General features: G+C 40.6%; 1 protein-coding gene across 2 annotated transcripts; it reads right to left on the bottom strand.

Annotated features, from left to right (window-relative positions):
• Nucleotides 1-1412: 1412 nt before the first annotated feature.
• On the bottom strand, nt 1413-7543 carry LOC132834910 (gastrula zinc finger protein XlCGF49.1-like). Of its 2 annotated transcripts, none has more exons than XM_060854031.1 (2): nt 7488-7543; nt 1413-2398 (listed from the first exon to the last, which is right to left on the bottom strand). In XM_060854031.1, exon 2 carries the CDS (start codon nt 2156-2158, stop codon nt 1508-1510), a length of 651 nt encoding a protein of 216 aa, XP_060710014.1. In that variant the 5' UTR covers nt 2159-2398; nt 7488-7543; the 3' UTR covers nt 1413-1507. The 2 variants fall into 2 exon arrangements, with proteins under 2 accessions (XP_060710014.1, XP_060710013.1); XM_060854030.1 differs by having other exon boundaries at nt 7449-7535.
• Nucleotides 7544-16039: the final 8496 nt, after the last annotated feature.

Raw genomic sequence — 16039 nt, 5'->3', positions numbered from 1 at the left:
ATACGATAGGGACTTTGAAGGGTATTTTAGATAAGCACATGAATAAGCAAGGAATAGAGAGATACAGACCAAGGGCAGCCAGAAGGGATTAGCTTAAGTTGGTATCATGTACGACAACATTGTGGCCCAAAGACCCATTCCCATGCTGTATATTCTATGTACTCCACTTATGACATGGTGGCTCAGTGGTTAGCACCGGTGCCTCGCAAAACCAGATACCCAGGCTCGATTCCAGCCTCAGGTGACTGTCTGTGTAGAATGTGCATATTCTCCCAGTGTCTGTGTGGATTTCCTCCGGGTGCTTCAGTTTATTCCCACAGTCCAAAGATATGCAGGTTAGGTGAATTGGCCAAACTAAATTTCTCACAGTGTCCAAGGATGTGTTGGTTAGATGTATTAGTAAGGGGAAATGTAGAATAATAGGATAGGGGAATGGGTCTCTGTGGATTACTCTTCAGAGGGTTGATGTGGACTTGTTGGGCCAAATAGCTTGTTTCCACACTGTAGGGATTCTAAAATTTCAGCAGTATCTGAATATCAGACTTTGACATTGGAAGGATAAAGGTCTGTTTGTTCTGTCCATGGGAAAATAATTTAGCGATCTGCATAACTGGAAAAGCACCAAGAGATTATAAATCATGCCAAGAACATGATTGGAGAATACATTGAAGTTGCGAGGTTTCCTGCCACTATTACACTCCCAGGCAGTGCATTCCAGAATCACACAAAGAAGATTATCCTGAGGGGAAGGACCAACACAGGTTATCTGAATGATGGCTAGACACTAATGGTTAATTTACAAAGACAGGTTAAAGTGAACAGGCTCATGAAACCTCCTATTTTAATCAAACATGTTAACCAACTTACTTCAAAAGGCTACTTTTAAGCAAAATAATATCTGCCTTAAAATGGTAGAATCCAACTACATAGAAATACATGTAACCTTTGCAAAACAATTACCACAATCTTTTTCAAATCAAAATGTAGCTCTACTGGTTGAGATTTAATCAGGAACAGATTACAATTTGACAGTATGATTTCAGCATTCACCGTTATTCGTCCTAAACAGTTGTAAAGGAGCTTCTGTGCATGTCTAAAAGTCTGGACTATGGAATAGCTGGCTGGAACACATTGCTTACATCTCAGAATTAACCCCACGAGACATTTGCTACCAGTGAAGAGAGATGAGAAACACCAAAGTGCTGTGTATCCCCTTCTGCGTGACGATGTAAAGACCAAATTAATGCTGAAGTTTTATTCCTACTGTTCGATCCTCTCCTGACAGTGTCCTTTCAGAGCTACAGCCAGATGTTGTCAAGTAGTGAAGGGGGAAAGATCACACCAAATGTTTAAAACAAAACTAACCAGTCAATTTTATCCAAAATTTTAATATAAAATTTGAATAGAGGGGTTAACAATATCAGAAAGGAACTTCAACCACCTGAAATAAACATAGTCTATTCTGTGTGTAATTAACAACAGGATCTATCCTACAACTATTGCACAGTTACTTGTGTATTCGTTGGTGAGTCACCAGATTGGATGATCGAGTGAATCCCTTCCCACATACAGAGCAGGTAAAGGGTCTCTCCCCAGTATGAAGGCGCTGGTGCCCAAGAAGGCTGGATTTTTGTGTAAATCCCCTTCTACACACAGAGCAGGTGAATGGCTTCTCCCCAGTATGAATTCGCTGGTGTGTCTGCAGATGGGATGAATGGGTAAATCCCTTCCCACACAGGGAGCAAGTGAATGGCCTCTCCCCAGTATGAACTCTCTGGTGCTCCACAAGACTGGATGACTGAGTGAATCCCTTTCCACACATGGAGCAGGTGTACGGCCTTTCCCCTGTGTGAACTCGCTGGTGTTTCTGCAGGGTAGAAGACTGAGTGAATGCCTTCCCACACACAGAGCAGGTGAATGGCCTCTCTCCAGTATGAGTGCGCTGGTGCGTCAGTACCTCAGTTCTACTTTTAAAACTCTTCTCACATGCTGAACATTGAAAAGGTCTCTTATCAGTGTGAACACGTCTGTGCGTCAGCAAGGTGGATAACTGTGTGAATTCCTTCCCACACAATGAGCAGGGGAATGGTCTCTCCCCAGTGTGAACATTCATGTGCATATGGAGCTTCGATAGCTCTGTGAATCCCTTTCTACACATGGAGCAGGTGAATGGCCTCTCTCCGGTGTGACTGCGTCGATGAATTTCCAGCTGAGATGGGTAATTAAATCCCTTTCCGCAATCTCCACATTTCCATGGTTTCTCTCCAGTGTGACTGCGTTGATGAGTTTCCAGTTCAGATGGATAATTGTATTCTTTCCCACAGTCTCCACATTTCCATGGTTTCTCTGTGGTGCGGGTGCCTTTGTATCTCCCCAGGTTGAATGATCAATCGAAACCCTGTCCAAACATAGAACGGCACATATTTACTTACGTAGACTGTGTGAATGGTGTGATTTTTCTTTCAAGCTGAACTGGTTAAAGCTCACTGGGATGCTGAAGGCTTTTTCATTTGTGTCCTGGAATACTCTCACTTGGGTGTGTATGTCACTGCCTTTTGAGTCACATTGTTTTTTTAAAAAATATTTAGCCACAAACAGCACAGGCAAACATTTGTCCTTCTACATTCAGATGTTGATAATTGAGTAGCTGTCAGATCACCACATGATTTTTGTTTCAATTTCCCAAACTACAAATCCTCTCTTTATAATACCCTGTAAAAGACATGTAAAAGGTCTTCACTATTGGTACTGGCCATAAATCTAGAATATAAAATTTGATTTTCTCTGGAATTTCTTCAAACATGTCATCCATTCAAAGTAAAAATGAAGCAAAAATAACTTCCCAATCACAACAAAATAAGCCTTTCCAGTGATATCAGGACATTATTACCAGTCTCCACGAGACATTCTTGTAACAATGCTATGGCTTTAAGAGGTATAGTTTGCCCTTTTTTTGGAGCGGTTTAAAGACAGAGGTCTATTTCAATCTAATAATCAACTTGCGAGGCCTTGGATTTTTTTTTTCTAAATTCAGAACAATGAAAGCAGCCTGAATGGGTGGGTCTAGATCCCACAGAACCAGAATTTGTAGTTTTAGATTATCATTAACAGTTGCTGGGGTCTTGAAGCTGAGTTTGGAAGCTACAGTACATCTCTCCCTGCTACTCACTTTCTCTTGATATTTTTCCTTCTGACTGGAGAGTTGCATGTGTGACAATCTATTTTACTGAACTTACCTTTGCCAAGGGTGTGTTTATGGCATGTTACTATATTGGAACAGATACTGTTTTGTAATTAAATACTTCATTATTCTGTTAAGTCATTCCAATTTCTTCTTTCTTTTATTGTATTTTAAATATAGTGTATGAATAAAGTGTGCTGTGCTCTAAGACTGGTAGTTTGAACAATCAAATTGCAATGCTTAGCACTTGCCTTTAAAATAAGAAAATCTTAGAATCTAGGCTATCCTGTTAATATATTTTGAGGAGGTGTTGGTGTTTTTTCTGTTTTGGGTGTTCTATTTGGTTAATTTAATAACCAAATTAAATAATAGCTTGTGTGCCTTGTGTTATAATAGCTGCTTCAGTCTCCAAACGTTTCCTTGGGGTGGAAGAAGTCACTTCGGGAGTTTTACATAAAGTGAGCAAAGCAAAGCTTTCAGTATTGCCAAACAAATTGAAGTTGGAGTTGCATGTGTCTGTGAGAAAAGGGGAAATAATTGCAGTAATAGTTTTGCATTTCTGGCAAATGTAAATGTAATCAGAATCATCGGAGATTGTTAAAATTCAATTGCAAATGAAGCAATTTGAATTAGAGACAATGGCAAGAGAAAATAAAAAGAAAAAACAGACCTTGTGGAACAGGAAAAGGAAAGAATAGCCCTGACAGAATAAAAGGAAACAGAAAGGGAAATGAAAGAGTTTGAATTACAAATAAAAACAGAGGAAAGGTTGGCCCTAGCAGAAGACAGGAGGAAGAGAGTTTTTTTTTAAACTTTAGAGTTTGGAACAAAAAACTCAAAGTTAACTTAAAATGGCAGAGGTGGTGGAGAAAAGTAGGAGTAGTTATGAGGACAGTGATGGAGAGCAATCGCATCATAGCCAAAGGCCTGATCGGCATCTGTTTAAATATGTCCAGCTGTTCCCTCAGTTCAACGAGAAGGACATAGAAGCCTTTCTAATTTCAATTCAGAAAGTAGCTGAACAAATGAAATGGTCGGTGACCACGTAGGTATATTGTTGATCCAAGCAAAGCTTGTAGGTGGTGAGTTAGCTAGTGAGGTGAAAAAAATGATCTTAAGTGCATATGAGCTAGTACCAGAAGCTTATAGACATTTTAGGAAGCTAAAGAAGAAACCTGGTCAAATGTACTGAGTTTGAAAGGCGCAAATTAATTTTGATAGGTTGATAAGGGCACTGAAAATAGATCAAACATATGATACTCTTAGAGATGCATGTCTGGCACTTGTCTTTAAAATTAAAAAAAAAATTAGAGTCTAGGTTATTCTCTTAACATATTCTGAGGGAGTTGGGCCTGGTCCAGAACACACTTCATGAGGTTTTTCACTGGCTATGGAATGTATCATGCATACTGATGAACATTATATGATCTTGCTGCTGGGCCATTTGGGCATAAAGACAATGGAGGATATTGGATAAACCTCTCATCTTGCATCTACAACTTGCTCATTGAATCAGGCCCAGGAGAGGATTCTCTAATTCATACAGACCCCTTCAGACTGGATAGCCAAGGATCAAGGGTGTGGATGAAGTGCCACCAAGTATAGGCTCTCAGATTATTGGACAAAAATGTCAAAATTAAAATACAGAAAACAAGTGTATGGAAGGCACAGAGGATTGAATTTTTTTTGTGCTGAATATTTTTCTCACACTAAGAGGCAGCCATTTAGCCCCTCAGTCTTGATGCTGCAGTGAGCTCATGGCTGAAAAAGAATATGAATGTAATCTAAAGACGACCTTATGGTGTTATAGTTGGACTGTTAATCGAGAGACCTAGGTAAAGTTCTGGAGGACCCAGGTTCGAATCCTGCTATGGCAGATACTGAAATTTGAATTCACTAAATATCTGGGATTGGGGTGTAATGACCATGAATCTATTGTTGGAAAACTCCATCTAGTTCACTGCCATCCTTATCTAGTCTGACCTACATGTGACTCCACAGCAATGTGGTGACTCTGAATTGCCTTCTGAGCAACTAGGGCTGGGCAATAACTGCTGGTCTAGCTAGTGACACCCTCGTCCCATGGATGAATTAAAAAAACAGAGAAACTTTTGCAGTTTTTATATGTATGTAAAAAGAAAATGCATGGCCAACATGAATGTGTGTTTGTTAAAGGAAAATTCGTGTTGGGGAATAGAAAAATAGCAGAGAAGCTAAATGGTTAGTTTTGTCTGTTTTCAGGAATGTCCCAGAATTAGAGACCTGACTGGCAAGGGACAATGAGATGTTGAAGAAAATTAGTGTTGCAGTGGAGAAATTAGGATTATGAGACTGGATGTCTCTAAGTCTCTGGGACCCGATAGTTTACACCTAAGAGTGTTGAAGATGGTGACTCTAGAGATAGTTGATGCATTGTTAATTATCTTTCAAAATTTCATAGATTCTGAAATGATTCTCAGAGTAGAAACTAACAAACGTTACTGCACTATTTAAGAAAGGAGCAAGACATGGTGGCACAGTGGTTAGCACTGCTGCCTCACAGCGCCAGGGACCTGGGTTCAGGCGACTGACTGTGTTTGCACGTTCTCCCTGTGTCTGCGTGGGTTTCCTCCGGGTGCTCCGGTTTCCTCCCACAGTCCAAAGATGTGCGGGTCAGGTGAATTGGCCATTCTAAAATTGCCCGTAGTGTTAGGTAAGGGGTATATGTAGGGGTATGGGTGGGTTGCGCTTCGGCGGGTCAGTGTGGACTTGTTGGGCCGAAGGGCCTGTTTCCACACAGTAAGTAATCTAATCTAATCTAATCTAGACAGAAAGCAGGGTAAAATATGAGACTATCTCCCTGGGTCCCACTCCCCGCACCCCCAACTAACTAGCTTAAATCCTCCTGAGCAGCTTTGGAAAATCTCCCTGCCAGTATATTAGTCCCCTTCCAATGTAGGTGCAATCCATCCTTCTTGTACAGGTCACGTCTACCCCAAGAGAGCTTCCAATGATCCAAAAACGTGAATCCTTCTCCCATACACCAACTCCTCAGCTATGCATTCACCTACTCTGTCCTCCTGCTCCTGCCCTCACTAGCTCGTAGCACCGGGAGTAATCCAGATGTTACTACTCTCGAGGACCTCCTTTTTAAATTCCTGCCTAACTCTCTGTAATCTCCCTTCAGAATCTCAACCTTTTCCCTTCCTATGTCGCTGATTCCAATGTGGACAATGACCTTCTGTTGGCCCCTCTCCCCCGTGAGAACATTCTGCACCCTCTCTGAGATATCCTTGATCCTGGCACTAGGAAAGCAACACACCATTCTGATTTTTCACCTGTAGCCACAGAAACATCTGTCTATACTTTGGACTTGAGAGTACCCTAACACAATTGATCTCTTGGAACCCGGAGTAGCCCTCATTACATTTGAGTCAATCTCAATACCGGAAACTTGTTTGTACTACGTTCCCCTGAGAATCCATCACCCCCAACATTTTCCAAAACAACATACTTGTTTGAAATGGGAATAGATATAATCCACAGTAACCTGTAAACTCTCCCTAAACTCCCACATCCAACGAGAAGAGCATATCACTATTAAAGGCCAGTTTTGCTCCTCCAGAATCCACAGACCCAGAAAATGGACCTACCATCTTATTCCTCTACAAATCTCTGCTCCAGGTTAAATTATTAAGTGCTTAAAGGCTTAACAGCAAAATACTTAAAAGGATAGACAGTGTAACCTCAGACTAAATGTGTGCCTTCGTTGCAAACCTAGAACCAGGGAGCAATTTAAAAATAAGGGTGGCATCATTTTGGACAGAGGCAAGGGAGTGTTCTTTTACTCAGACAATTGTGAATCTTTATAATTCTTTATTTAAGGACCTGAGTCCTTTGAGTATATATAAAGTGGAGGTTGTTATCATTCCGGTAAAGGGTTACAGGGATGTTTGGGAGGCATTATATCAACCATGAGACATTCCAATGTCGAGAAAGCTCGTCAGTCTGAATGCTCCTGCGATCTGTGACCTCACTGCATAACTTTGTCATTTTATGACAATGCTCCCACCCCGATGTGACCGGTTATGTGGGTCATTCCCTTACAAACATGGCTGGGCGATTCCATCATCAAGATGGCGACGGTTGCCGGGTTTTGTTGGGGGGGGTTCCGGTCCTTCAATCGGGAAAGAAGCCCCGTCCTCCCACTCGCAGGATAACGCATACTAAGCCGATGCCTCTGACCTGTCCCCGCCTGAAGGCATTTTATTCGGAGCCTTAGGCTTACCCCAGAAGTTTATGACGTTCCCGCGATTTCCGTGCCTACCCTGTCTGACAATCTTGGCCGCCATAACATCCGTCCGTTCTTCCTCACTCTGCCCATCTAACTGAAACTGAGCATGCTCACAGCATATCCTGCACCTGCGCACTGGCTCTCAGGTCACTGAGATGAAGTAATTTATGGTGCTAGGTATTTAGGATAGTTAATTCACCATTGGCATCTACAGTTAGAGACAGAAACTCAGTGTTTCAACATCTTGGTTATGATTCGAACGAAAGATGAAATACAAAATAAATACTTATGCCTAGATGTTAGAAATGAAAATTCACTTCTAAATAATCACTCTGGACAAATTCAAGAGAACAAAGATTTTATTAACAAATTCTGCAGAATCGGACGCCTTCCCAAAGAAAAGCGCGCTGAGCATTACAAGGTCTCTCATTATATACAGCACAAGTCCCTCCCCTCTTTGACTCCAAAGAGTCACGGGGTTCACATTCTAAACTAGCAGTAATTTTCCGTTATGCTCTCATTGTCTCAAATCCTGACCACATAGAAAAACACAGGGTCGTTCTTCTGCTCTGTGGTTCTGCAGCTGGTTCAAAGCAGGTCAACAGACATCTCACATTTTATTCTTGTCCTGTGGTTTCACAATACATCAGCAGATGTCTGGATTTGTTTCTCCATTCTGTTAACACAAAGCCGACCCTTGCACCAAGTAGCTTGTTTCTTATTAACTGTTAACACTTCCCCATTCTGAGGGTTCAATGCTGACAATATTTTAAGTACAGAAATGGTTATACAAAGAGAGCTTAATAGCATCAGAAATCTGGGTTTTAAAGCGGCAAAAAGTTTAGCTTATTCAATATGATAATGCTCACGTTTAAAGATTATAATGCCATGCACATCTTAATAATTCTTATTAAGCCAGATCTCACTCTCACACTAGACCTTCTCCTTGATGCAAACCATAAGCATTCCACTTCCTCCTCCACTCTCCATCTTCTCAGATTAGAAAAAAAATGAACTAATGATTGATAACCTGCTAGTTTTTCTTTGTAATTTACGTTAATGAATTAGATCCCAGAACAAGTAATTGAATATCAAAACTTGTCAACGATACCAAACTCAGCCATTTGTCTAACATTGTTAAAGTATGATGTGGAAGTGCCGGTGTTGGATCAGGGTGCATGAAGTTAAAAATCACACAACACCAAGTTATAGTCCAACAGGTTTATTTGAAAGTAGAAACTTTCAGATTGTTGTTCCTTCATCAGGTAGCTGGTGGGAAAGGATCATAGGACACAGAATTTATAGTAAAAGATCAAAGTATAAGCCAACAGATGTGATGGATTGAACAAACCTAAATTGCTGTTAAGTCTTTAATCATTTAGATCAGCAATACAGGTTTCAATTCATTAATATGTAAATCTGTGTTAATATGTAACTTCTTTCAAGTCACAGTCCCGAGACAACTTAAGGTTTTATCAGTAGACGTGTATGTATGTATATATAGTGTGGCATCTGAGCTCAGATAATGCGTTAAAGGTGAGGTTAGAATCTGTCTGTATACCGTTAAAAATCACACAACACCTCTAAATCATGTCTGTATCCCAAACTTGAGTCAGACTGGTTCTATCTCCAAAGTAGGAATTTATAAAATGTCATATGGGCTAACTGCCTACAGATTGTGTGCTTTTTGAACAAAATAGAATCTATCTGCAAATACAAATTCACTCCTGTAGATTTATGTGTGTGTGTGTGTGTGTGTGTGTGGTAGAGAAGTGGGGATTATGGTGCTGGAAAAGAACAGCAAGTCAGGCAGCATCCGAGGAGCAGGATAAACAACATTTCGAATTTATGCTTGAAACGTCGATTCTCCTGCTCCTTGGATGTTGCCTGACCTGCTGTTCTTTTCCAGCACCACACTCTCGACTCTGATCTCCAACATCTGCAGTCCTCACTTTCTCCTGTGTGGGAGAGGAGAGAGAGTGTGAGAGTGTGTTTATGTGAATATGTGTGTGCATGGTTGATGCAGTGTGTGCATCATATGGGCAGAGTATGGCCTGAAAGTGTGTGTGTGCGCACACTTGCATGAGAGTGTATAGTGCAGTGGGGTGACCTGTGGTATGACATGAATCCAAGATCCTCGTTGAGGGTGTCCTCATGGATACCAGCTTGGCTATCAGCCTCTGGTCGGCAACTCTGCATTCTTGCATTTCCGAAAATACCCAAAGATCCGAGGCTGAATGTCCTTGAACGCTGAAGTGTTCCCCGACTGGGAGGGAACATCTTTGTCTGGCGATTGTTGCTTGGTGTCCATTCATCCGTTGTTGTAGCATCTGCTTGGTCTCGCCAATATACCATGCCTTGGGGCATCCTTGTCTGCAGTGTATGAGATAGACAATGTTGGCGGAGTCACATGAGTACCTGCCATCTATGTGATGGGTGGTGTTCCACGTGTCATGGTAGTATCCATGTTGACACTAAGACACGTATTGCAGTGGTTGTCATGTCAGGATTGTATGGTCAATGTTATCCTGAAGGCTGGGCATTCTGCTGCAAACATTGCTCTGTTTAAGGTTTTTCTAAAGGCAGGAAGTGGAGGCATAGGGGAGATCTTGGTGAGGTGCTTATCCTTATCGATAATGTGTTGCAGGCTGAAAAGAACATGGCGTAGTTTCTCTGCTCCCAGGAAGTACTGGATGATGAATGGTGCCCTCTAGGTTGTATCCCATGTCAGTCTCCTGAGGAGGTAGTTACAGTTTCTCGCTGTGGCACATTGGAACTAGCGGTCAATGAGTTGAGCATCATACCCTGTCCTTATGAAGGTGTCCTTCATCACCTTCAGGTGTCCGTCTCCCTACTCCTCATCTGGATAAATCCTGTGTATGTGTAGGGATTGTCCGTAGGGGATGGCGATTTTAATATGTTTTGGGTGTATGGCGATGCTGCTCCTTGAACAAGATTGTGTTTTTTTTTCAAAAGTAAGAGGCAGAATTGCTGAAGTGTCTGGGTTAATCTACTTGAAGAAGCTTTCCCGTTTACAAAAGCATTTGTACAATGAAAGGGGAGTGACCAGCTCTCCCAGCTCAGCTTTTCACTGGTTTTGCTGGCTTGGTTTCAGTCAGCAGATTTAAGAGGCTGCTGGTCAGTTATTAGCTGGTAAAGGAATCAGCTACATGGAAGAAGGTGTTGCATGCTGAATCTCTCTTCTATCTCTTTCCCTCCTGTAAGACCCTGGGTTTGATTTTAAGTTTTTATCAAGAGGTGTTTATGAGGAATTTTGCAGGAATTCGGAAAAACATCATTAATTTGAGATAGTTTGTTGGATTTTTGGGTAAGTTAACTTATTCTGTATTCTGTTCTCTTTTGTTTGTGTTTCATTTGGTAATCTTGTAAATAAATTCTGTTTTATTTGAAACCAAGGGTTTTTGACCAGCTGCATTACTCCTGGAATATCCACTGTACACCTACTAAAACAACAAGCAAATTTAGGGTCTGATTTACTTTCTTGAAATGTTTTGAGGGGGTCTGGCCTGGTTCATAATAGGTGGAAGCTGTAGAAGTGAAAATCGTGAGGTTATCCATGGGTTTACAGACAGTGAGGTACTGAGGTGCCCATGTTTGATGGAGATGAGTGCGTCTAAGAATGAGACTGATTCTAAAGAGTAGTCCATGGTATGTCTGATGGTGGGATGAAATTTGTTGATATCACTGTGTAATTGTTTCAATGACTCCTTGCCACAAGTGGACAGCAGATACTCATATGACTCAGCCAGCACTTAGTATCCCAAACTCTGCAGGAAGGATGCCTGAGACATGATATATTGGCAAAACCAAGCAGACGTTACAACAACGGATGAATGGATACTGCAACAATCCCCAAACAGGGATTTTCTCTCTCAGTGGGAGAACACTGCAGCTGTCAAGGATATTTTTGCCTCAGATCTTCGGATGACCATCCTCCAAGGCAGACTTCAGGATATGCAACAATGCAGAGTTGCTGAGCAGAGGCTGATAGCCAGGTTTGGTACCCATGAGGACGGCCTTAACTGGGACCTTGGGTTCATGTCACACTAAGATGACTCCACTCCACTATACAATCTCACACACACCCTCACACAATTGCACAGATACACACACCCTCTTACCCATGATCACACTCACACTCTCACATAGACCCTCTCTCATCCACACGTTCTGTCACTCACACACAAAAACACTCTCACTCCCGCACACACCTTCTCACTGGCATATATTCTATCACACCCGTGCGAACACTCTATCAAGCATATAATCTCTCTCACTCACACACACACAGTCTCTCTCCCTCACACTCACTCACTCTCACATATTGGATGAATTTGTGTTTGCAGATACATTCTATTTTGTCCAAAAAGCACATAATCTGTAGGCAGTCAGTCTATATGATGCTTTATAAATTCCTACTTTGGAGATAGAACCAGTCTGACTCAAGGATGGAATACAAACAGACTCTAATTTCACACCTTTAATTCATTGTCTGAGCTCAGATGTCACTTTTAAAAAATTCTAATAAAATCTTACATTGTCGCACAGCTGTAACTTGAAAGAAATTCTTAATTTATATATTAATGAATTGAAACCCGTATGCCTATTATAAGTGATTAAAGACTTAACAGCAATCTAGCTTGTTCAACACATCACATCAATTGTCTGACACTTTGATCTTTTAGTATAAATTCTGTGTCCTTTGATCCTGCCCCATTAGCTACCTGAAGAAGGAGCAGAGTTTTGAAAGCCTGTACTTTCAAATAAACCCATTGAACTAAGACCTGGTATTGTGTGATTTTTTTAACATTATCACGGTAGTCCAACATCATGGTGTGCAAACCAGAAAATGGACATGAGACCACAAATAGATAATTTGTGATCCTATTGAATGATGAAGTAGGCTCGAGAGAACAATTGACCCAATTCTGCTCCTGTGATACTATGTTCATGTTAAAGAAGAAAATTTCTACGCCTGGGTTTGTTTTGAATGGAGTTCAGAAGAATGACGGATGAAGTGCACAGGTCCTGAATGTATCTAACAAGATTGATGTGGAAAGGATGGTTGCTGATTTTGGTAAGGACAGAACTAGTGGCCAATGTTTTAAAGTTTGACTGAGAAAAGCAGAATATTTTTCTTGCAGAGGATTTTGTTACTTTGGAACTCTGCGTCAGAAGGTGTTGACAGATCGTTGAATATTTGATAGAAGGGAATGAGAAATTCAAAACTCAAACGGATCAGCCATGATCCCTGGCAAGAATGGGAACTCTGGGAGGATGGTTGGGAGACTTCAAAAAGCCAATAGAGTTCACAATTGCAGAATTAAAAACCAGCCATTTCTGCATTGCAACTCTGGAACTATTTCTTGGGATTGGACTCTGGCTATTCTTGAAAATGTTAGTTTTTGCTGGAACCATTTGGGATACCTTCGACAGATTCACTGCCATGAATCCTTCTTTCTAATATAAATCTAAGTTACTGATGCATGGTGGAGAAGGATACCCACACAAACTCTTTGTCACAAGATAGGCTCAATGTTGATGAACAGGATATAAGTTTATTGCATATTACTTAATAGCTAGCTACACTACATCTGAGATATGTGTTAGATCATTTTGAGACTATCAGGCTTAATTTAAGATTACATATGTATCATTCCATAAGTTACATACTTGTTAGTAGTGAAAACAATTACTGATGTACTCTACATCCTCTGGTGAACACATGCAGAACTCACAGGATGCAACTGGTTAAATCCTTCCAGGAGGATATGGAGAATTGGTGAAGCTTAACATGTCATATCAGTTACCCTTTTCTAATTAACAACAACTAACATTCTGGAAAAAAACTCTTGAGTGGAAATACTGTAAGTTCAAATAATGACATGGATTTGATATTATCTTACAGCTTCATGTGAGGATTGCATTGGATAAATAAACCTCATCCTTCAAGCTCAGAAAGGTAATTGATAAGTAAGTAGAATGGTTCCCAACAAGGATGGAGTTCCAACACAAGATCAAATACAAAATCCTATCTACTGCTACACTTTCATGATAATCTCCTTCTCTGCAATCTCTCACCATGAAAAGCTAATGATACTTCACAGCAACCTCTACACTGAACATTATTTTTTATCTGCTGATTGAAAAATAAGGAACTATTTAGTATAATTAAGTAATACAAAAGATGTCAGAATAGCTTATTGGATGTTAATGTTGAATTGACTCTGAAAACTGACCTGAAAAATATTTGAGCATACAATTGAGATATTGCACTGAAAACTATTAGATATGTTATATTCATATTGAAGTGAAAAATAGTTTGATATTTATGAGGTGTTTTGGACTAAGCATCATTAGAAGTTTGTGATCTTATCAATTAGAAGGTATTTGCTGCAATGCAATTATATATTATTGTGATAATTGCATTCAACAATATGTTTATTGGTCAGAATAACCAAGAATAATTTTTTTCCAGAAATTTAGGACAGCATTTTACATGTATTACTCTTCGTGGTTTGAAAAAAAAATCAGAAATTGTCTGTGATTATTAGAATGAGAAAGACCTTATACTTGCCTGGGCTAGTTTATTGCTGTCACTGTTTCAGATTTTTTTTTGACTTTAATCAAAGATGCATTTTCTTCAGTCAAATGTCCAGATTTTCATGATTGGAGTGTCTTCTATGCTTCACTGTATGCCTCTATTTAACTGGAATGTGTGCTGTTATAAGAGGGTTTTGCTGTTGTGTGCAGTGGGCTGGCATGAATAGGGTAATTTGTTTGAGCATCTTGAATCAGTCTTCCTTTGTTTGCAATTTGCATAGCCAGCAAACTGAAAAACTGTTTGTTCTTAGGCAAAGCAGAGAATCAGTGCGTGGTACATTTATCCAAAGAATACCCAACTCTATATTTAATCGCATGCTATTTGCATTGCTTTTCCATGTGCTGAGAATTTAGTCTCTTTGTTCTTAGCTCCTTATTATACAAATGGCTGCTTATTTACAGCACTGCTTTTCCCTTTAACTTTTTACGCAGTGGCCTCATTTTCAGCTGATTATTCATTTCTTGTTTCATGGTTATGTTAAATGTTGCAGAAACAGGTTTAGAGTAAAATTTCTATTCAATTCTTTAAAATTGACTGACAACACATGGTCAGATTCTTGCTGATGTATATGTCTACCTGTCTGATTAGGTAATGGTCACTTGCATAGTTTCTTATGGTTTGAGCAGCCCTTAATCTACTTTCAGCTGAAACCCTTCATCCAGCAGTTGTACTACTGATTTGGAAGCTGTTTTGGGGTAGATGTGACCTGCATAAGAAGGACAGATCGCACCTAAATTGGAAGGGGACCAATATACTGGTAGGGGGATTTGCTAGAGCTGCTAGGGAGGATTTAGACTAGTAAGGTGGGGCCCAGGAAGATAGTGAGGAAAGATTTCAGTCTGAGTACAGTTGAGAACAAAGGCGAGTCGAACAGTCAGGGCAGACAGGGACAAAGCAGAGAACAAGGTAGGACTGCATTTATTTCAATGCAAGAGGCCTAACAGAGAAGGCGGATGAACTCAGGGCATGGTTAGGAACATGGGACTGAGATATCAGAGCAATTCTAGAAACATGGCTCAGGGATGGACAGGGCTGGCAGCTTAATGTTCCAGGATACAAATGCTACAGGAAGGACAGAAAGGGAAGCAAGAGAGGAGGGGGAATGGCATTTTTGATAAGGGATAGCATTACAGCTATACTGAGGGAGGATATTCCCAGAAATACATCCAGGGAAGTTATTTGGGTGTAACTGAGAAATGAGAAAGGGATGATCACCTTTTTGGGATTCTATTATAGACCCCCTAATAGTCAGAGGGAAATTGAGAAACAAATTTGTAAGGAGATCTCAGTTATCTGTAAGAATAATCGGGCGGTTATGGTAGGAGATTTTAACTTTCGAAACATAGACTGAGACTGCCATAGTGTTAAGATGGAGAAGAATTTGTTAAGTGTGTACAAGAAAATTTTCTGATTCAGTATGTGGATGTACCTACTAGAGAAGATTAGATTAGAGTAGATTACTTACAGTGTGGAAACAGGCCCTTCGGCCCAACAAGTCCACACCGACCCGCCACCCCTTCACCTAACATACGGATAATTTAAGATAGCCAATTCACCTAACCTGCACATTTTTGGATTGTGGGAAGAGACCGGACCACCCAGAGGAAACCCAAGCAGACACTGTGAGAATGTGCAAACTCCACACACAGTCGCCTGAGGTGGGAATTGAACCTGGGTCTCTGAGGCAGCAGTGCTAACCACTGTACCACCGTGCCGCCCGCTAAAGTGCAAAACTTGACCTATTCTTGGAAATAAGGCAGGGCAGTTGACTGAGGTGTTAGTGAGGGAGCACTTTGGGCCAGTGACCATAATTCTATTTGTTTTGAAATAGTGATGTAAAGGATAGACCAGATCTAAAAGTTGAAGTTCTAAATTGGAGGAAGGCCAATTTTGATGATATTAGGCAAGAAACTTTCAAAAGTTGATTGGGGACAGATGTTCACAGGCAAAGGGATGACTG

The sequence above is a fragment of the Hemiscyllium ocellatum genome, chromosome 43 (genome assembly GCF_020745735.1).
Source record: "Hemiscyllium ocellatum isolate sHemOce1 chromosome 43, sHemOce1.pat.X.cur, whole genome shotgun sequence".
Lineage (NCBI taxonomy): Eukaryota > Metazoa > Chordata > Chondrichthyes > Orectolobiformes > Hemiscylliidae > Hemiscyllium > Hemiscyllium ocellatum.
Note: the sequence above shows the minus strand (reverse complement) of the source record. Positions and strands in the feature narration are given on the sequence as shown.

Coding starts and splice junctions, on each gene's coding strand:
- LOC132834910 (XM_060854031.1), bottom strand. CDS start 2,158: ATGTGTAGAAAGGGATTCACAGAGCTATCGAAGCTCCATATGCACATG.